Source organism: Rissa tridactyla, chromosome 11 (genome assembly GCF_028500815.1).
Source record: "Rissa tridactyla isolate bRisTri1 chromosome 11, bRisTri1.patW.cur.20221130, whole genome shotgun sequence".
Classification (NCBI taxonomy): Eukaryota; Metazoa; Chordata; class Aves; order Charadriiformes; family Laridae; genus Rissa; species Rissa tridactyla.
In genome coordinates this window covers 10,598,212-10,620,046 of record NC_071476.1, presented here as the reverse complement: position 1 = coordinate 10,620,046, position 21,835 = coordinate 10,598,212, and the positions used below count along the sequence as shown (strand labels likewise).

Below are 21,835 nucleotides of genomic sequence, written 5' to 3'. Positions count from 1 at the left end.
AGTGGCTCAGTAAAGTACTGGCACGAACACCTACGGCATTTATGGGAGGGCTGGTAAATACCTGTTGCTGTTCTTTGTGCCCTCGCAGTTCCTGGAACTCTGTGTTGAGCGCGGTACTGTAAATAAGGCACAAAGACGGGACAGATCTACAGGAGTTTGGTGTCTGCCTTAAAGACAGAGAAATGTGGCAGAAGCGAGGGCTGCTGTGCTGTGTGACGGGGTGGCTGAAACCCCTGTGTCTCCTGTTCTTGTTTGAGTTTTCTTCAGTATCTTGTGGGAAATTAAGGAGATTTTCAGTACTTAAACTGTGATCATGTTGCAAGAAGAACATGCACAAAGAGAGTACAAGTTACTGGAGCCCAGGGCTGATAATCTTCATCCAGAGAGCACCTGGGTATTTCAGCTTTAGGTTTCCTAGAGGCAATAGGGAATTACACACCAGCTACTGCTTTTGCGGTCTTGAGCTGCGGTTGCAGTCTGATACCTGGTTTTAAACTGGAGCAAAATGGATGGAGAGGAAGCCTTAAATTGTCTGGAGATTCGGAAATATTGAATGGCAGTTCTCCCAAATCCTGAGCAAAACACACCTTTCTATTCTTGTTTTTCCTGACTGTGTCTCACAGCCCTACAGTGACAGCTCCCAGCTGAGGATCAGAATACGATTAAGGAGCAAACAAAATTCATTTTCCTGACATTTCGGTGGCAGAAGCCCCCCCTGGCATCCCCTTTGTTTGGGTACCTCGGCGAGCACACCGGCCAGCGGTGAATCCCGTCTGGGTTTGACCTCTCCCGTGACATTTCCTTATTGATTTCCCTCCATCCCTCAGAAGCGTCAGCCTCAGTCAATTGCAGTTCAGCAGATGTGTGAGTGGAAATTGAGACAGTTCATCAAAGTTCAAAATGAAAAGCAACATTGGCTTTTGGAGGCGAATCCTCCAACGGAGACATTTAATAACTGTCAATATTTAATAAAAATGCAGAAGATAGCACTGCACATCCCAGTCATGTTTATTTAGATAGATGCAGTGTGCTGCTTGGGGCCGGCTTTTACTTACGTGCTTCTCTTCTCTTATTAAATTCTGTTTGCGCATTTTAATTGCGGCCCCTGCGATCTGTGACACCACGCGTGTTCCTCCAGCCACGGAGCTGACCTGAGAGAGAGCATCGGCTTCCGCACAGGAACGCCCGCTCCACAGGGATGCAGAGCCGTGAGCTACAGCACTGAGAGGGGCACTGGTCCTGCCAAGGGACGCAGAAAGAAATGGGGGGGTGTTGTCCGAAGCGCCATTGGAAGCCAAAGGGGAGATTAGGATTCCTGGAGCACCAACAGAAGCAATCCTGCTCTCAAAAGCATATGGGAAAGCGAGGAAAAACCCTGTTGGGGTTTACTACAGTTACTTCCCCGTAGCAAATGCCTTGGGCTTTCCACTTTTTTTTAAGGAGTCACCTGTGATCGTACCTACCAAGCTCCTGAAACAGAAGGCTCAAAATACAGCCCGTTTCCCAGAGGAAGACCTTTCCCTTCTTGTCTTTCCCCCGCTGACTGCATTACAGTGACACTACCAAATGTTTATTCTTGGCTGAAAACAGTTTCAGCTTTGGTTAGAAACAAAGCTGCTTTGATAAGGTGACCAACAGCTTACGGATTTTTACTGGCCAGTGTTGCAGAGGTATTTCTAAAGCAAGCCCCCCCCGGCCTTGTATTTGGGCAGGTTCTGCTGCCTTTTGGGGACGCCCCGGGGAGGGGAAGGAAGGCCCAGCCACACTCTGCAAGCGCCTGGTGGAAGGGCTGGCAGTGTCCTGAGGAGCGGGGCCACCCCAGAGCCCTTCTTGTCCAGCTGGGGGTTGGTTTGGCCCGCGTCCCCAGGGGGAGGGTGTGATGAAGCTGCTGGGGAAGGAGGGCTGGCAGAGCGGGTCGGTGCGGGGAGGGCAGCTCCTGCGCAGTGTCAGAGGAAAATAGGCTTGTTGTGTAACGGAGAATTAGTGCTCAGAAATCCTTTCCATGAGCTCAGCAGCCCAGATCTGCTTCTGCAGCAGGAGCAAAGCCCCACAAAAGCCTTCAGCCGGGAAGCAAAAATAGCTCCCCCGAGCCCCTGCCCAGCTGTGTGCGGGGGTCTCGGGCTGCTCTGCCGCCGGGGACTGCCTGCCTGCCCGCACCGCACTCCGGGCTGAGACCCCGGTGGCCGAGGGGACGGTGCTGGCAGGGTCTGGGGACAGCAGAGTCCAGCCACCCCGCGGACAGCAGCTTCCCCCTGTCCTGCCTGGGGGCTGCCAGGGCCTGCGTCAGCGCTCAGAGCTGCCAAAAGCACTGCGTTAATTTGTACCTCGTCAGCGAGGAAGAGGAACACGTTTTGTTGCCTCGCTACAGATAGGAAGAATAAGGCAGAAAAGAGAATCACTCAAGTTCACGGGGGAAGTTGGCACTAGACAAGTAATTTCTGCTCCTTAGCCCATGGTTGCTGCACCTCTGGGCTGGGAGCAGGTTGGAGAGCTGATTTTTCCAATATGAAGCAAAGCTCAGGTCTCTGCTTGTGCTAGCTTAGCTTTTCCTCAGCGATGATCGTGATTAATTTTGTGCTTAGGTGAACTGTCGGTGGAGTTTTGACCTTTTATTTGAAGGAAGAGAAGAAGCAGAGGGTTGATGTGTTTGCCTGTGCAAGCGCTGCTCCCCTGTGCTTCCCGGTTTCCACGGGGACCCTGTTTGTTACTGGATCAGCTGGAGCCTCGGCTGAAGTCCGGAGGGGTCAGAGACCGGGCCCGGAGCTTGTGCACTAAGTGGCTCCATCGCTTTTAGTGCATGGGCCAGACGGGCCACCTTGCACACGTGAGCGGCGTGCAGCCCCCGGGCCAGTGCCCCCCTCTCTCCCCAACCGTGGGCACCATGAGGGATGTGCCTGGAAGCGTGTGGTGCAGGCGGTAGCACGCGCGAGCCAGAGCCCAGCAGAGATGGCGACGCGGCTTTGCCCGTGCCGGTGCGCTGTCAGAGGAGGTTCGGCTTGTACAGGGTGATACAGACCCGTGCTGAAACACAGCCACCAGTTAAACCCGCAGTGTGCCTGCTGGTGGCCGGTCCCAGGAGCACCCCAAAAGCTCAGCAGGGAATAACTACCATGTAGCACTCGCCTGCTCAAGCAGAGCTTGGGTTGGTTGATCCAAAGTTCTTTTATCTGACAAGTTGCTTAATGCAGCTGGTCATCTGGGGCAACCTGAAACTCAGGATGCGCAAAAGAGGAGAAGAAGGAGAAGGAGAAGGAGAAGGAGGAAAAGGGGAGCTGGGCTCTGCTAGCTGTGTCCTTCCAAAAAGAGGGGAGTACAGGTTTAAAACAGCCACATCTGCACTTCGACCGAGATGTGTGGGTTTGGGAGATGCTCCCAGTGCTGCCGTGGTCTGCAGCATGCTGCGGCTGAGCAGAGGGCTACCCCGCAGCCGCTGCCTGCCCTGCCCTGAGGCACCCATGTCCCCTGGGTGATAGTCTGCCCTTGCTGGTCGGGGACCTAGCTGTTTGGCTAGCAGGTGTCCTCCAAACGCCAGGAGCGGCTTGGCCTCATCCCTGGAAATCACCTGTGCCAGCTCGGAGGAAAGGCTCAGCCACGTATCCCAGGCAGCCACGTGCCAGTGGCACGGCCAGGGGTGAAATGGAGAGTGCCGACTCTGCAAAGCCAGACCGGGCTCCAGCAAAACACATTCGCTCCCCTGTTCTTGCTAGCAGCATGTTCGCTTTACCTATTTTTTCAGATAAGCCTTTTATAGAGGAAAAAGGTTACATAAGTAGAGCACAGTGATGTGATTCCCCGTTAGAAAACTCACTGCTTTGTGCAGACAAAGCCAGCCCTGGGACTCTGCGGGGCGAGCTGAGCCGAGCTGAGCTCTCGTTGTCCAGGTTTCGGCTGGAGCAGAGTGAGCTGGTCGTGTCACCCCCAGAAGCTAATCATCTCCTTCCTCCCACCCCTTGCAGGAGCTAACGATGTCCTGCTGCACAGAATAATAGGCCTGGCAGGACCTCAAGCTAGGAATTAACTAGTCGGTTTTGCAGAATCTCCGGGGGGTGAAGAACAAACCTCTTGTGCCACCCTGAGCTCATTTAGCAAAGCAGGAAACCTCTTTGCCTTTGCAGCACTCTCCTGTCTTCATCCGAAAGCAAAATTTCCACTTGGTGAATCATTCGCTTCTAACAGGGCGGGTGTTGAGGTGACGCTGAGCCCAGAGAGGGACCCGAGTGACAGCCACGGCCCCAGCTCAGGGACGTCATCTCCAGAAGTGATGGTTGACCGATTGCTCTCTGCGTTGGTAGGGCTGCTTTTTGCTTCCTCGTATCAGAGCCCTGGTACAGCAGGCAAGGAGACTGGCACAGGGAAAATGCAGGTAGCCCGTACCAGACTTCACCTCTTAGCTGCTCTGAGTTTTAAAAAGTCAGTGGCTCCGCACTGGACTGCCTACGGGACTGGATCCCGCACTGGACCCGATGCACAGCTGGATCCTGCCTTCTCACCTTGTGCTTCAGTTCCCGGGCACAGAGGAGGTGCCGCATGGGACCCCCTTGCTCTCCCGCCGGGCTGGGCCTGATGCTCCATCCCCGCCCCAGCCCGTTGCTGCAGCCCGCACTCCCCCATGGGCATGAGGGGACGGACGACCCTCGCTGCGCTGCTGCTTGGGCAGGACGCGGAGGACGGGGACTTGCCCGAGGAGGGAGCAGTGGGGATGTGACGCTGTGCCAGGGAAATGGTCCCTGCATCCCGGTGGGGGTACGTGGTACCTGGAGTCCGAGAGCTGTTCCAGCTGCTCATACCGAGACGTCTCATCCTTGCTCACTCGTCTTGGTGCTGCCTCAGCTCTGGGTTCATTCTCTGAGGCCTTTCCTGTTTGACAGTTGATCTGCCATTTAACGTTTTCTACTTCTACAGTATCAGCAACAATTTCCTCTTGCTCCTATACTATAAGCTGAACCCCTCCAGCCTTGACATCAGCTCACATATGCGCATCCGTGATGGAAACGGTGCAGCCATTAAAACAAGCCTCATGATGCCGGCCGACCTGGTGTGAGCAAACCTGTGCTGATTACAGCGAAGACAAGTTGTGGCATTCAGATGCTCTCCCCAGACTGCCTCAGATCTTTACTTTCTCTTGTTGCTGTCGCTTTTCTTATTTAAAAAACCTGACGTGTCATCAGATTTCCTGCTGGTGATTAAAGGATGCAGAGCTGGGTCCTGCTGTGGGCAGTGCCACTTCTGATTTGTGGAGGGATCATTTATACTGGCACTTCAGGCATTTTTTCTGCCAGGCTCAGGAGTTTAGGCGTTGGTACCACAGGGCTCAGCAAGGGGGTGATAAACCCGAGCAAACGCTGGCGTTGTGTGCGGCACGCTGCAGAGTGGCCGGGCCGGCTGCTGGCACGTCCCCTGCTCTGGGCACTGAGAGGTTGGAGCCAATGGTCCCCGCGGCAGAAGGTTTGTAGTGGAGGGTTTGTTCATGAGCTTTGCCATTTACCCAGCGATATCCTTCAATGCTGCGCTGGAGAGCCGTCTGTAGAGGTGGAAAGAGTAGGCTGGACAGATGTCCCCGCATCCACAGCATCTTTTCTGATGCGTCTCTGTGATGGTTTTTTAAAGCCATACTTGCCCAGCTAATGTTACTTTGAAATCAAATTTGTAAATGCATTTAATTTGGAACTTCATCAGTCTCCTTCAAACTGTTCAAACTGTGATTCATTCAAAGGTTGATCAGATTAAATCTGTAGGTTGCAGTGGCTATAAAATATTTACATTGACTTGCAGTTACACTGAACATCATTGATTTCTAGAGAGCAGAAGTGACGTGCAAGGCTCTAAATCTTCTGGGTTTCTGTGGTGCTCTTGATAGATTGGTCTCCGATGGTCCTTCTTGCTTACTGCACACATTAAAAACAAAGGAGCTTCAATTGTGCCAAGTGAAGTCCCTAAAATACGGGCATTTGTCTGGTCTGGGCCAAGCCCAGAAGCAGTGAGCGCTGGCCCGGCCCGCTGCGGTGACGTCCCAGGGATGCGGGTGCCTCTGCTCGGCGGAGCGGGGCAGTGGCACTGAGGCCGGAGGCGGCTCGGGCGGTGGCAGTGGCTGCCGCGGGACATGGCTTGGTGCCATCTGTAGGGCTCCACAGCCAAACCAGAGCCCCCTGGCTCCGGGGGTGCCCACTCCCCGCGCAGGAGCATCCTGTGGTGCTGCGGCAGGGCAGCAGGTCCTGAGGACAGGGAGCTCCTGCCTCGGCTGATGCCAGGGCTTGTCCTTTCCTGTTCCGCAGTTTTTGAAGAGCCCGAAGACCCAAGTAACCGGTCATTTTTTTCTGAGATCATCTCCTCAATCTCCGATGTCAAATTCAGCCACAGTGGGAGGTATATCATGACCCGGGACTATCTCACTGTCAAGGTGTGGGACCTGAACATGGAGAACCGGCCCATTGAGACCTACCAGGTGAGTGTGGCACGGTTGGGCACCCGCAGCGATCAGGCACCCACCATGCTCCTGTCTGAGCCGTGCTCCTGGGCTGGCAGCAGAGGGGACAAGGACAATCCTGATGGGTGGGAGTGTCGTGCCATTAAATCGTGGAAAGCAAAGAACTGTTAAATGTGGGCTCAAGCGGCTGGTGAGTTGTAACCCACATTCCCAGGTCAGGTGTGGGTGAGGAGGGGATGCGCGGGTGCTGGAAGCCCTGAGGGCAGACACCCTCCTTGCCACCCTCTGCCCGGGGACGTGCCCCGGCACTGCCCAAGCCCTGCGTGCGGCGGTGCTGGTCCTGCTTCTCACAGTGGAAAGGTGGCCGTGGTCACGGGCATGCGATAGCACACCATGCCCAACGCTGCCTGCCTCGGCTGTGGCGAGTGCTGGGCTGGGCCGGGGCCATCAGCTCCTGGCGAGCACTGGGCTGGCATTTGCTGGCCGCTGGGCTGTGCAAGCCAGTGCAGGGGCTTCACGCCCTGTCCCTCCCTGCCGGCAGGTTCACGACTACCTGCGGAGCAAGCTCTGCTCGCTCTATGAGAACGACTGCATTTTCGACAAGTTCGAGTGCGTCTGGAACGGGTCGGACAGGTGAGCGGCGCGGCGGCAGCCCGACACCCAGCCCTGCGGGTGTCGCGGTCGGCCCGGGGGGTGCATGCTTTGGGACAGGCCGGTGCCTCCCGCGTCCCCGTGCGGTCCCTTCCCCGCCTTCGGCTGGGTGCGGGGTCTGGCAAGTTTTCCTGTGGGTACCTCAGGGATCACCTGAACCCGCAGCCCCGTACCCGGACGCTGCTGAGGGCGTCTGATGGGGACCCGGCTCTCCCTGGGATGGCTTCAGTTCCTCTCTCCATCTCACCCACACCTGGAGCAGGATGTGATGCATTTGGCTCCAGACTGCCAAAATCTGGGGGTGACAACTACCCATGCATGAATCGCACTGAACCAGGTGGCAGAAAGCAGGCTAGACCAGTTGACCTGGCGGGGTTGCCACATTTTTCTGTCCGAAGCATCAGAGGGAGTTAACGAGGCACAACTGGGCCTGAAGCCCAAATTCCAAACCTAATCCAAATCTCATTATGCCTCTGGATATCAGTCTGCCTCGAGTCATGAGGCGGTTTAGCTCTAAAAAGGTGTGAAAATAATCGGCTTCAGGTCAGCTAAATCTTTGCCATAAAGACTGATCTCCGTATGAGTTGTTGTCCTCAGAGGAGTTGCCTGCCCCATGCACATTCCCTGGGTTAAGGAGGGAGACACAGGGACAAGGGGACACAGTTTCACTGGCTGAGCCTGAGCCTTTTGGCACGGGACTGCGCCTGACGTCCCGGTTGTGCCCCACGTCCGGGCAGGTCTGGGGTGTCACAGCCGGGAGGGCGGCGGGGCCGGGGTGACTCGTCCTTCCTCCCTCCTCTCAGCGTCATCATGACCGGCTCCTACAACAACTTCTTCCGCATGTTCGACCGCAACACCAAGCGTGACGTGACGCTGGAGGCCTCGCGGGAGAACAGCAAACCCCGCGCCATCCTCAAGCCACGCAAGGTCTGCGTGGGCGGCAAGCGGAGGAAAGACGAAATTAGCGTGGACAGTCTGGACTTTAGCAAAAAGATCCTGCACACAGCTTGGCACCCCTCCGAGAATATCATCGCCGTGGCAGCAACAAATAACCTGTATATATTCCAGGACAAGGTTAACTAGGAGGACAAGTTGTTCTTTAGGAATTTCATGTACTAGTAAACACAAGATTTCAAATGTTTCTTTTATTTTTCTTTCTTTCTTGCTTTCTTCCTTTCTTTCTTTTTTTTTTCCTTTTCCTTCCTATTCCTTTGTTCAGTCATTCCTCTGCAGCTAGCGTTGTGCAGAGGGGAGCACCCCCAGGGCAGCGGGGGCACCCGGCAGACACCAGATTTCTCTTTATTTGTGCATGGAGAGCGAAGGCGTAAGGTGTGCGGACGGGGAGGTGGAGGCTCTCGCTGTCCTGGTGTCCCCGGGCGGCACGGGGCTGCCTGTAGCTGCCCATGTCCCAGCGTGGTGCCGGCAGCGTGGGCTGCCAGCAGCCGGCTGGGGGGAGAAGGGGCGCGGGGTGCACGCTGGGGGCCCCGGCGCAGTTTTAGTTACAGTGGATTGTGTTAAACTTGGTCCTAGAAATATCCCACCTGTTACGTTGCGAGGCCAGAATGTCGTCCCCTTTGCCATTTTTCACATTTGTCTTTTATTATTATTATTTTGTGTTTTTACCAACAGAGACAGCAAAACCAAACGTAAAATGGAAAAGTTCAGATTTGCAATGGACAAGCGTAAAAGGGGGGGACCTGCTGCGCACCGAGCCGTGTCTGCTCTGGCCAGGCTCCTACCTCCCCCCACCCCACAGAAACTCTCCTGAGGATTTGGCTTTGTAGATACTGTGGTGCCTTTTTTGGTATATGAAATACCTTTATAAATGATGCTTCCAAACTGCATTGATTGCAAACCAAATTGAACCTGGGCTTTTCTTCTGCATTTCTTGTCTTTTGCTTTGGTCATTTTTACTTGTTCTGTTGTAAGCTCTTGCATGTTGTGACTGTCTCTCTCGCTCTCTCTCACCCTTTCTTTTTTAATTAATTTATTTATTTATTCGACTTTTTTAAAGATAAAAGTATAGGTTGCTAATTTATGACCTTCTAAAAAAGAATCCAACCGTATATTGCTGTTAGCACCTGACTGCTTCAGAGAGAGGCTGTCTGTGGTCCTACATTATAATAATAATAATAATGATAATAATAATAAAAACAATAACTCTTCCTCTTTGCATGGCAAGGCTGCCCCTTTCTACTCTAAGGATTGTTCAGGTCCCTCTTTTACTTGAGCAATTCTTCAACAACAAAAAAAGAACTACTGAATTTTCAGTCAATCTGAAAACTGCTCCTGCAACAAAAGGCAAATGAATATATGAAGTCAATTAAAAAAATGCAACACTGTCACTGTAGAAGTGGCTCCGTAAGGGTGACCCTGTTGTGCATCCGCTCCGCGGGGGGCAGCGGGATCCCAGCAGCGCCCGCATCCTGACACGAGTCTCTACGGGCGACGTGCCCCCTGGGGCAGCCCCTCTGCGAGGCACCACGCGATGCCCAGCGCCTCCGCAATGGCCTCCAGCTCTTCCACCCGACCGGGAGATGAACTGCCACTGGCTCCAGGAGCGCAGGGACCACATGGAAAAGCGGTGCCCGGGCCGGGGGACGGAGCCCGGGGTGATGCCCTGTAGGGACACCCCGTCCCCAGCGCAGGGCTGCAGCGGGGAGAACTTGCTGCCTTCAGAGGAGAGATCACAAGGGAAAAAACAAAGTGCACTGGCTTATAACTTTATTACAAGTGATGGCTTTCAGGAGTAACTTTTTTTTTAAAAAATGAAATGGTAAAAAAAAAAATAGCAAGAGTAAATGAAGCATTTTTTAAAAAAATGTTCTTTTTTGGTTCCTGTAAAGAAAGCCTGCACTCTGGTATCAGAAGTAAAGTTGTCCCAAATGTGTCTTTGTGTGGAGTTGCTGCTTGTTTGCCTCTCACGCGTTGGGTGATGGCAGCTCTGTGGCACCAGGACAGTGACCGAAGAAGGTCCCTGGTCAGAGGTTGCCTGCCAGGACCGTGCTGAGGAGGGATAGCCGGGGGTCCCAGAGACCCTGGGGATTCTGCATCCCCGCTGAGGATGCAGGACATCGGGGCAGTGGTGAATTTGGGGAGCAGAGAGTGGGAATACAGCCCCCCCCCCCCCCCCCCCCCAAAGGAGGGCATGTGAGGGTCCATCCTTGGGTGCAGGGGCCATGGTGGGGCCGAGCAAATATGAGGGGGTGCAGAAACCCAGGGATGCATGAAGTGGGATGTCCCCTCCTAGTCCAGTGGTTCAAGGACTTGTGGAAGGCAGGTGTTCCCATGGCTTTGTCCCACTCAGGATGCGTTTGGGTTAGTGCTGCTGCTGGTGCATGGCCGGACGTGGCGTGGGCTGTAGGGCCAGAGTGACCATCACCAGCCTCAGCCAGGAAGAGCTTTGGAAACCAGACTGTCCAAGAGCATCCCGCACTGCACTCACCCAGAAAGCACGGCTGTGGTGCTCAGGGTGATGGTCTGTACAGAGGGAGGTTGGGAGTTCTACCCATCGGTTGTAGGCGGTTTCTGTTCCCTGCGCTGCAGCCCCGGGCGCAGAGGCCTGCTGGCAGCCCAGCGGGGTCGGTGGCCGTTCCCATGAGGGGAAGGTGCCGTTTGCTTCCTTTCTGCACAAACAGGGCATGTTACCCCGCGGCAGAGCGCAGTAGCTCCTGAAGATGCCAGGGTGAAGCAAGGGAGGGGGGTGCACACCATGGCTGATGCCGGTGCTGGGGTGGAGCCACCACAGCTGGCCATGCCTGTGCTTGGTCCAGGGGGACTTCTTGGTGTGGCAGCCACCATCGGCACAACCCCACGAGTGGTGGAGCCGCCAGCACGTGCATTAATTCCCTTTTCACAGCTCAGCAAAGCGCAGTGGGGTGGGTAGGTGTGGGGTGTTGCTTTCATTTAAAACAGCCCCTTCTGGTCACGTGCAACCTGTGGCAGCAAGGCACGAGTGACGGGGACCTTGAGGGGCACTGAGGAGGGCAGACACCTGTAACCAGGCAGGGACCCGGGTGTACTCAGAACTGCAGCGAGCTCCACATTGGCCAGTGACGCAGTCAACCCAGCGAGGCGCTTCAACTGGCCCGTCATGTTCATGTGCAAAACTCTGTCCAGCTGCAACCCCGAATGCTTTCTGCAGCCACAGGGGCATTTGCGAGTACCGAGGGACGCGGTATCGGAGGCCGCATACACGCCGTGGCTGGATGGTGCCGGGTGTGGGATGCTGCCCGGGGCAGGGGGGTCCAAGGGGCCGGCTGTCGGTGACAGCCCACAATCGATGTCCTGCTCAACCGTGCAGGGAGCAACATCATCACATCCCAGATATTCGCCCCGTAGCCCAGCCTCGGCACTAAATATCTCCAATTACAAGGCTATGTGGAGTGACAAGGGCTATTATTCTTACCCTGCAGCCTGGCCTCTGGAAAAGGGAGCTGCCGGACCCTTCTGCCCCGTGACAGTGCCTGGGGAGTCCTCAACCTCCACCCAGCGTCGGGGGCTGGCCCAGCAGATGGGGCAGGAGATGAGCACTTCCATTTATCCAGGGCCTCTCTACCACAAGCCGGAGCTGACGGCTAATGGGAGCTGGGCTCCCCTTGGCACGACGTTTGCAGGAACAGATCGTAGGTGGTGGCGTGGGGACGTTCGTGCCCATAATCGAGCTGCCCTGGGTGGGTTGGTGAGGCCTCGCCCTCCGCAGTCTGATCAACCACCGAGAATCACAGAAACCAAACACAGCTTTAGCTCCACACACAGGCTTGGCAATAAACACATATCACATGTATATATATATATATATTTACTGATCGTAGAATCCTCCTGGCCTTGAGCAGCATTTCAGCTGAAGCCGAAGCCGACAGATCAGTGGTATGAGGTGGGGGCTGAGCCCCAGCCAGGGCTCGGGTGAGATGCTGCAGGTCGTTGCTGCCGTCGTGGTGGCTGCAGAGCTCATCACCTCCATGCAGACACCAGCAGTCAATCAACTGTGATGAGGATGGGCAGTTTCACCGAAACTCCCTGCCTTGCACCTGGGGAGGGCTGCGAAGGAGCCGGGGAGGACACGGGGTGACTGGGGCTCCTCTGGCTCCGGCTGAGCGAAGGTCCGATGCGTTCTGCATGGCACGGCAAAGGCGAGCCCCGTTCTGCCGGTGCCATGTCGGCCGTGCTGGCCCTCGGTGCCGTACTGGGCAGGAAGGGACACACGGGAGAACCTGGGAGGGCTGATGTTGACTGTAAATCACCGGGAGCATCCAACAGCTCATCCTCTTCAGCAGGACAAATCTCATTGTTTGGTAAAGCGTTAAAAGGAACTGTCAGTTCCTCTGCAGGCCGCGCACTAATTCTCTGCTGTTCTCGGTGATGAATTTAAACAGCAGCACCTAATTGGAAGCTGCAGGGCATGGATTACACTGTCAAGGAAATGTTATTCAAACAGACATTCATTTACCTTCACATTAACCGCGTGACCTCAATCTAGTAAGACGCACGGGGATCCCAGCCCCGGTTTATCCCTTGCTGTGCGGTGAACGTCCCAGCGGGGCAGCACCGGGGGCGCTTCCTCCCAAAGAGCCTCCGGGTATGTCCTGGATACTCAGAGAGCCCTTCAAAATTTCCAGCAAGGCCTTTGACAATTAAAACCGCCACATTTGTCTTTACCTGTGTGGAAAACGAGCCCCGTGCAGAGCTCTGTAGACTCGACCAAGGGAAGGACGGGTCAGGGCTGAGGCCGCGCTGCAGCGATGGGGTTACAGGGGCTGGGGGGGGGGCACCCGAAACGTGGAGCTCCCACTTCCAGGCATTTTAAAAGGTTGAAGGTTGTGGCATGGCCCCTTCAGGTGCTGAGCCCTCCACAAGGCACAAGGGTGCTGGGCACCCAGCGAGGGGCATGGGGGGGCCCACAGCCGCGTCCCCGATGCTTCTCTTGGTGACAGCCCAAGTTCCCCATGGCCTTCAAGTGCCTTCAGGCCCTTTGGACAGTACTCAAACGGTCTTGTGTCAGAGTCCCACGGAATGTACCCTCCCTTCCCCTTCATGGCTTGCTCCCCCCTCGCTGCAGAGCCGGTTCAGGGCCATGTCTGCGCTGTCCCTGTCCCCTGGCCACTGTCACCCCCCTGCGCAGCCCAGCACCCTGCTCTGCCGCCAGCCCGCCTGTGCCGGGCCAGCAATGGCACAGCAGTGAAATAGCCGTAGAAAACCAGGGCATATCAGCTCAAAATTAAATTTTAAACAGATTATCAGATTATTTGGGACTGGAAGTTGTTGCTTGCTCCCATAAGTGAAGATGAGATGTGATTAATTAAAATTAGACTTCTGTGACTGCCATTAGCCACTGACCATCATCATTGCTCCGTGCCAGCCTCCCTCCCGCAGCACAGCGAGCCGCGGTGGCAAAGGAAAATCACAAAGTTCATGATAAATACTCTTTTCTTCCCACATTTCTGGAAGGACTTATTTCCCCGTGGCTTTCTTGGCTGTGGCCCCCTGGCTCGCTCCCACACACCTGGGTCGTGCTGGGCACCCAAGCGGGGCTCGGCTTCGGTGAAAGGTGGTGGCGAAGGCACTTGCTCGCCCGGCCGGACCCTCTGCAGCCACATGCCATGCACAGGAAAATAACTAATTTCTAAAGCTTGTGGAACGAAGGTGAAGAACGTGACAGGAACAGCGCTGCTGAGGTGACGCCTGCTGCTGGGAGCCGGGTGTCCCCCCAGGGCTGATCCCTGCCCTGGGGCAGCTGAGGGTGGTGGAGGGGACAGCAGGGCTGGTGGCCCAGCTGCCCTTAGGGCTGGGAATGTCCCCAAGGGCTAGCAACGTCCCTGGCAGCTGTGAGAGGCGCAGGTGACACAGCCCTGGAGCTGTGGCGGCCGTCGAAGGGTGCTGGTGCTGCCAGCCCCGCGTCGGGGGAAGGAGCAGGGTCAGGGGTTCCTGGCCACTGCTGTTCGCCGAGAGCCCTCGGGAGGCCCCGGGCTCGGTGCTGGCTCCCGAGCAGGAGACCGAAGCAGAAACCACCGAGTCGTGCCGGGTCTCTGCTCTGCAGCCAGAAACGGCGACACAGCCCTGAAAGAAACCAAACCCCGGGACTGGGACTGGCTCTGCTGCTGGTGACAGGCTGAGGCCCCTTACCCCGGAAAGGAGCCCGGCTTCTCAAAATCTGGCTTTCTTTCCCTTTCCCAAGCCTGCCTAGATTGAACTCCTGCCCTGCCAGCCCGTTACGAGCGCTCGGCCATGGCAGCAGCCCAATGGCAGGGCCGGGCCAGGGACCTGCCAGGCTGCGACAGGAAAGGGGCTAAAAACATTGCCAGCATCCCCAATACCCTACCTTCTCTCTGGATGAGGATCCCACAGACTGTCCCTGCTCCCGGGGGACAGCGGACTGTGCCCCGCGATGTCCTGCATCACCAGTGTGTCCTCCAGCAGCATCGCTGCAGTTGCCACGGCAGCACCCCCCCACCAGGGGTCCGGCACGTTACGCATAATTGCTTTATCCACAGAATAAGCAGATAAATAAATGTTAATGAACATCTGGTCTCCATAAACAAGACAAATTAAAATTAATAGCAATCTTATTCATTTAATGAACAAGTTAACCATATTTTAAAACAGCCATAAAAAATGCATGGCTTCCTGCAGGGATGTGCTAAGCTGAGTGAAAATAAATTCATTTACTGGCAGAGAAGGGCTACGTCCTGCTCTCACGGGGAGCAGGCGCATCGCCACGAGTCCCATCACCAGTGTCCTGCTCTGGGCACCTTCTGCATGCCAGACGCGGCCACGGAGACTCGAGGAGACGGGAGGGCACGGGGCAGGCTGGGGGGCAGAGGACCCTGCGCTGTAGAAATGAGCTGACCTGTGTGTCCGCATCGCTGCTGTCTGCTGGAGTCCCCTGACCCTTCGCTGCCAAAACCTCCCCACGCTGTGGCTTAGTAGACTCTTAGTTTGTTCACAAAAATGAAGATTTTATGCTGAAGAGCCTGGCTCCACTGTGGGCAGGAGCCTGCGAAGGACGGGTCCAGCTCAGGGACACTCCCTGAGTGCTTTTTCTGAGTTTTTCACTTATTTTTCTGAATTGCTGTTACCACAGCAAAAACCTTCTGGCATTTTGTCCTTGGCAAAACTGCTCCTGCTCACCTTGTACGCAGGAACCTTGCGTGGTTCCTGGACCAGTTCCTCATGTCCCCCTCATGTCCCTCCCTGTTGTCCTCAGGTGTGTATAAATAAACGTGAAACCCGTCTGCCTGAAGCAGGCAATCCAAAACTCTTAAGACATCTGACATTCAAATACAACATGGAGAATTTGTTAAAATTAAGGAAACTATGCGGAGGGTCTACCTTGCTGAGACAGGTTTGTCAGGAGCAGCCACAGGATGGGATTTCCCCAGGTCCGACAGCGACGGTGGGTCCGCGGGAGCTCCGCCGTCCCCCCGCTGCCCCGCAGGCGCAGCCCGAGTTTAACTCTTGTACTTTCCAGGCAGGAACGACCCTTCCCAGAGGGTCTGACGTTGTTTGGCCTTATACAAGCTGCAGTTGCCCTCACTCCACTTCCACCCCCAGCACAGGCATCGCCCAACGCTGCTTCCCACGGCCTGGGCACCGCCACGCTGAGGGAGCGGAGGGATGCTCGCCCTGAGCTCAGGGAGTACCTTCTCACTACGAGCACCACGTTTCAGATGGCAGCAGCACAAACCCCTCCCAAGCTGTATACATCTTTTGTGAACGGCCTTCTCTCGTGGTGCTCGGACTGCGAGTCCCAGTGGCTGGCCACCCAAACAGCCATTGCTGGAAAAGAATAAAATATCAGTTTTTCCTGGAAGAATCAATCCTTCCCCACCCCTCAACTCAGAGGAAGAGACCCATGTCAAATACAGAATAAAAGCAAATACTTTGACACCCCCATTTCCTATTTAACCAAAAGACTAAAGAACTAAATTAGGAAATGGTTTTCCTCGGCTCCCCGCTGCACGCAGGCTGCGCTGAATGCGGCTGCTGAAGTTTAATCCGACGTTGCACAGTGCCTCAGGTACTCTTTTGCCAAACACAGCCAAGAATTTAAGCGATAGGACTTCATTTGTTTGCTTTACTCATAAATTCACAAGTCCAACAAAATCCAACAAAAACTGGTATTAGGCCTGTACAATCCATATATAAAAAGGGTTGGTTTATTGTAGTTCAAATACATAAACTGAACAATCCCAACATTTCAAAATTAAACTTTAGAAACACAAGTTTAACATTCAAAACAGGAGTATAGTTTACAAGAATTGCCCAGAGGGGAAATCCACAGTCTAATCCAGAAGTATGTAAAGATCACTTTATCGTAAATAAAAATGTGTTTATACAACCGTCCTGTTCTGCGCCAGTAACCACTGTTATTTACCAAGCGTTTCCAACTTTGAATAAAAATTATTAGACAAATCTTCACTTGGGCAGAGCGACCCGATTTTGCTTCTAATTCATGGATAGGGTAAGGAACAAAGCAGACCTGTGAACAAGTTTAACTTGGTCTCTGAGTCCTAGTTCTCCTCTCTCAGTTCTAACTCTGGCTTTAATGGATTTAGTTCCATTTAGAAGGGTGAAAGCAAGCAGAATTGGGACTTGTGTTTCCAGAACGTGACCTTCAGCAATCAATAATTTAAGCTATCAGCCCGCATTTCACCTCCCCAGCCAGGGGTGGAGGGTGACCAGGGGACGCTGGTGGCACACAGGCAGCACGAGCTCAAACCACAAGCGCGCTCATCCTTAAGACTCACACGTATGACACCGCTGAGAATGGCTCCAAGCGTCAGACATCCACACCTCATACAGGTACTGCATTGCTCCGAGATCTGAAGTTATCACACATGGCCCACGTGTTCAGATTTTTGTCAGTCGTGCCCCAAGAAGACTCATAAATACTTTTAATGTGGGTTTTTTGTTGTTGGTTCCCCCCCACCCGAGACCATTTTATGTTCACAAATGCTGCTTCTTCCTCTGCTCCTCAGATGGTTTTGCAATATATTCACGGTAATGTGTATGTATAAACCTGACAGATGGCTCATGCAAGCTTTTTGATTTAACAGATACCCTTGACTTAAGAGTATTTTGTAACTATTTTGTTGTTCGTCTTGTAGGCTCTGAAGCTGTGGGTGGTGGAGGCGGGCCCCGACGGTCCAGGTCATCTACGTAGGACACAATGAGTTTGCGTCTCTCCTCTGGTACGCAGTCGAGTACCAGGTAGCGCTTGTCGTTTTGTAATATCTTCTCTACATCTTTCAGATGCTGATCTGACTCCTGAATCAACTTTTTGGATCTGAAAAGGAAGCGCAAGAATTACCACCTGGGGGAGCCTCGGGAGGCAGAGACACCGTGGAGCCCCCTCTGCTCCCGGGGGAGGCTGCTGCGGGCGCAGAGAAGCCGCCCCATCGTAAGAAAGCACCGGCAGAGCCAACGGAAAGGCAAAGCGGGGAAAGGGTGCGGAGAGCTGGGTATCTGCTTAGCTAGAAAGATGCCACTTTAGGCCAGGACTCGGCTCATTAACAGCACTCTCTGCACAGGAAATAAAGGCTTGTTGCCTACATTTGTGCTACACTAATTAAGCACCATGGAAGACTCGTGTCTGGCACTACCTGAACTACACAAATGCTAGAACCTAGAGGGGACAAAAATTCAGCATCTAAATGAGGCAAACAATTAGAATTTGAATGTGGAAGTCTCAGGTACGGTCCAGCCTGACTGACTGACCAGCTCGGCACACTGCCATCCTGCTCACCGACAGCGGCACCACCCGGAACCACAACACACCACGGTGCTGACCGCAAGGGAGCCATGTGGTTCGTTAGGATCCAAAGAACTTAATTTCATTTTCTCCTTTTCAGGTGAACTTGTGTTTCTGATAGGAAACTTGTTTTGGTCCATACCCAAGATTGTGTATCAGCCTCACCATCCCCCAAAACTGAGTGGAGAAGCCAACTGCTTTGTAAACCTGCCCACCCTTTCGATGAAATCCTCCCACAGAAACCAGGCAAATTATTGATAAGGTTTTTTTATAAAATTTCAATGGAACCAATATTTCTTTGCCGTCTACTCTAAGGTCCTCAAACAGAGTCCCCACTTCAGTATTGATCCCTCCAGAGTCTGAGCCAAGGACTGGTACAGACACGACGGATGAGTGAGCCCAGCAGCTCAGATGCCATTCACAGGACACTACTCTGAAGCAAAGAGAACCTCCCACCTGCGCTGGCTGGATTTTCACTACTTGTTAGTCAGCAGCAGCAATGTCAAAATAAAGCAAAAAGAGGCCTCTAGCTGCTGCAGACTTGGTTTTTTTGACAGATTACAGAAGATTGTTAAAAGTAACTTAGCAACTTATGCTAGGAGGAAAACCAGGCATCAGTTTGTTGCCATTTATACGGAAAAGCACACTAAAGAGATTAGTGCTTTGTTGACGTTACGCTACAGACCTGTACGTTATAAATTTGGTCTCTTTCAATAGTGTTCGGAAGTCAGCTTTGGCAGTAATGTACTTGTCTCTAATGTATTCCTCAAACTCCCTTTGCTTTTTCTGAAAGAAAAAAGATAATCTGCATTCAGTGTTATAAGCTCAACTACTTAATGCAACAACACACTGAACATACGGGAAAATAACATGTAATTATTGCTTATCTTTCACATTTTTAATTTAAAAAATATTTCTTATTTAAAACAATAATAATTCTGTTCACACAAAGCAGAAATCACTTCAGCAGCCATTAACTTGCTGTCTCCGGATCCTGCACTACACAACCGCAACGCAAACCGCTTACCCTGTCGCTCGAAGAAAATTTAATGCACCTTGGATCTTCTTTAATGATTTTTTTCACTTCTTTCCATGTTGATGTTAAAGTTATCTTTCAAAAGAAGCAAAAATAGTTAAATTAAAAACATAGTTAAATTAAAAGAGAATTATATTCTAAGAATAGAGAATGTAAATATGACTATATCTGAAGCTTTTAAATATCTCTTGAGCCCACTGACAAAGTCTTTGCTGTATTTTTAAGTGTTGGGTTTTGATTATTTATACTACTACATTCATATTTTTAATTAGTTGATTTTATATATTTACTTTTCTTCAGTATTTTGAGATGGCATTTTCAGATCAAAGTCCTCACAAACATAATTTACATCCCAAAGTCTTTTTCTAGTCCATATTTATGTATATGAATGTGTTGTTAAAAATTACCTACAGAAAACTTGCTTCAGAGTTACCTGTCTGTCATTTTATTTCATCACGCCAAAAATCTGTCTAGTGTTCTACACACTTTCAACTAATGCATTAAAAATGAGGTACAAACTTGCAGGTTAAAAAGCAAGCTGCCTGAAGTTGGCACGTAACTGAAAAAGAGCGAGTCTCACTAAACCCCCGCAACACACAGAACAGGCGACGCATTTCCACAGCATTACACAGAATAAAAGTGCAGATCCAGTAGCACAAGATAAAGCAGGAGAACATCAAGAAAGATGAACTTGGTAAGATTATATACTGATATTCATTAAGACAAACAGACAGATATCTGAAAGAGCAAGGTGCCATACAGTAAAGGCTATCAAATAGCTCAGTGTTGAAGAAATGTAACATCCTGCAGGAGATAAAAAGATCACTGGTTAGAGGTTTAAATGTAAATGAACTTTATGTTAAGCCGAAATAACACTCAAGGTGAACACGTAAGGAAACATAATGCACAAATTTTGCTATGAAGAAGAAGAGACAGTGGTGAAGCAAAAGGGCCCTGGAAATAAAACCAAACAAATCAGATGCTGTGACAGAAAATCAGAAAAAGATAGGCAAAGATTTGAAGTTTGAATATACACAGTTCTTACCGCTGAAGTTTCATCCAGAAGTTGCCTAAAGTGTTCCCTCTTCTTTTTGGTAAGTGCTTCAATGTGTTCATTAAAGAGCTTCTCTTTCTCTTCTCTTTCTAGCAAGGAGCCAGACTCCCATCGATGATCTTTGCGCAGAGTCCTTCTGGTGTCAGACCAGGACACATCTGAAGAACGCACCTAATCCAAATGATGATTTATTTTTTTATTTTTTTTTTTTAAAACATTTTTCTACAGTTCACTGGTATTTCTTATATACTTCTTAGGGGGTTTTGTTTTCTTTTTTTTAAATTTCTCTTAAGTTAAGGTTCAAATTAAAACAATAACCAAATCATCTTCTCAATAAGAGAGTGTAGTAGCTTCCTCACAAATGTGAAAGAGGCAGTGGCAGAAGGAATTGCTCTGCATCAGTTCAAATGCAGAAGGAGATACCCCACTGCTCTGGCTGAGTAGTTTCTCAAAAAGAAAAATCCAGCACCCTCCTCCTCTGTGCATAACATCCTACATTAACCGTAAGCAGCCTGGAAAGGCAGCCTCCGAGACAATTAATGCCAAAGAGACAGCAGGAGGTTGCAGTGCCTTGCTTCTAGCCCACAGAGCAGCCGCGAGGAGCTGCTGCTGTACGTTCCTGGCTATTCCAGCAGAGCGCTGAGCTGCTCCTACCCTGTCCCTTAGAAAGATCGCAGTGCTGACGTGTGGAACCGAGCCCTAGTAACGTGTTTGGATTTTGTACCTTACGCCAGGCAGCAAGGGCATAGTACATGTGTTGGTGAAAACTCATTTGGCTGATCCTGTCCTCTCAAGAGGACGCTGGCCGTGCAGGAACTGCTCTCTCCCTGCTCAACTGGACGAGAACAGAGCAAACACACAACACGGCAGAGAAACGGTACGACAAAGGCGCTGTGTTTGGAGTACGGAGAGAGACAACGCAAAAATAAGGGGACTATTCCTAATACTCAACAATATCTAATTTTCCAACAGCCATACAGAAGTTTACAGTAGCACGACTGAACATGTGCCATCACCTGTGGGACTCCAGAGACACCCAGAGGAATGCTCCTATCCGCTAATTACTGGGCAAGACGCCGGAGCATGAACCCTAAATGCAAAGCATTCTCTTCCAAGACACAACTACCAACAGTGAGGGGAGGGCAGTGGGAAGGAGTCAACAGGATTCTATTTCTATATCAACTTAACTACAAATGCCAAAAGCTTTTCCATAGTGCCACAGTTACCAAAAGAATGCCCGGACAAGCTGGGAGAACCCGTCTGTATCTCACCATGTCAGACAGAAGCGCTTTGAAGTTCTGTATCGCTTCTTCCCGTTTGTGCTGCTCACGTTCTCTATCGATTTCCTTGGTTTGCTCCGAACGAGCTTTCTGCACTTCCCTTTCTCGTTCACGCAAGCTTGCCTCAATGCGAGCTTGCCTTTCCAGCTCCTTTTCTTTTTCAGAATCTAAGTTCTGAAATGTAAGAACAAACTTTTCTCAATACGAACAACACACACCACCTTTCGTATTTTCATTAGACAGGTAAGTAAATTTAGAGGGTTATCAAACTAAGGGCATCTTGGAACAAAATACTTCAAAGTGATCCGAGATCTATGGATTACAAAATTTTGCTCCCAGGGCTATGGTGAAGCACTACAGGGTTTACACAGGGGAAGGAGAAGCTCGGTCACAGCGCTGATCACGCAACAACTCTTCTCAGGAGCACGTTGTTTGCGTACAGTGACAAACTCTGAACAATGGGGGAGCAGGGGGAGAGTGGAATCACTATTTGTTAGTCCAGTTTTACATTCTCAACCATTAACTGCCTGAAGAGAAAGGTAGCAATATTGGAGTAAGAGAGAAAAACCAGCGAAGGAACTGTGTATGAACGATCTGTATTCCTGAAGGCAGCTCAGCTGCTACAAACAAATCACAGCAA

General features: G+C 51.9%; 2 protein-coding genes across 8 annotated transcripts in view; one reads left to right on the top strand and one right to left on the bottom strand.

Annotated features, from left to right (window-relative positions):
* The window catches only part of PPP2R2B (protein phosphatase 2 regulatory subunit Bbeta), a 98,133-nt gene extending 88,212 nt beyond the window's left edge, over positions 1-9,921 (top strand). For all 3 annotated transcript variants that reach the window (XM_054217850.1, XM_054217851.1, XM_054217852.1), the window contains 3 exons: positions 6,273-6,442; positions 6,966-7,057; positions 7,879-9,921. In XM_054217850.1, coding sequence (XP_054073825.1) covers positions 6,273-6,442; positions 6,966-7,057; positions 7,879-8,158 — 542 coding nt within the window. In that variant the 3' untranslated portion in view covers positions 8,159-9,921. The remainder of the gene's footprint in view (positions 1-6,272; positions 6,443-6,965; positions 7,058-7,878) is intronic.
* A 6,293-nt stretch (positions 9,922-16,214) lies between these two features.
* The window catches only part of TCERG1 (transcription elongation regulator 1), a 34,971-nt gene continuing 29,350 nt past the window's right edge, over positions 16,215-21,835 (bottom strand). For all 5 annotated transcript variants that reach the window (XM_054217325.1, XM_054217326.1, XM_054217327.1 and 2 more), the window contains 5 exons: positions 21,187-21,369; positions 19,907-20,086; positions 18,853-18,936; positions 18,511-18,611; positions 16,215-17,360 (listed from right to left, as the gene is read on the bottom strand). In XM_054217325.1, coding sequence (XP_054073300.1) covers positions 17,159-17,360; positions 18,511-18,611; positions 18,853-18,936; positions 19,907-20,086; positions 21,187-21,369 — 750 coding nt within the window. In that variant the 3' untranslated portion in view covers positions 16,215-17,158. The remainder of the gene's footprint in view (positions 17,361-18,510; positions 18,612-18,852; positions 18,937-19,906; positions 20,087-21,186; positions 21,370-21,835) is intronic.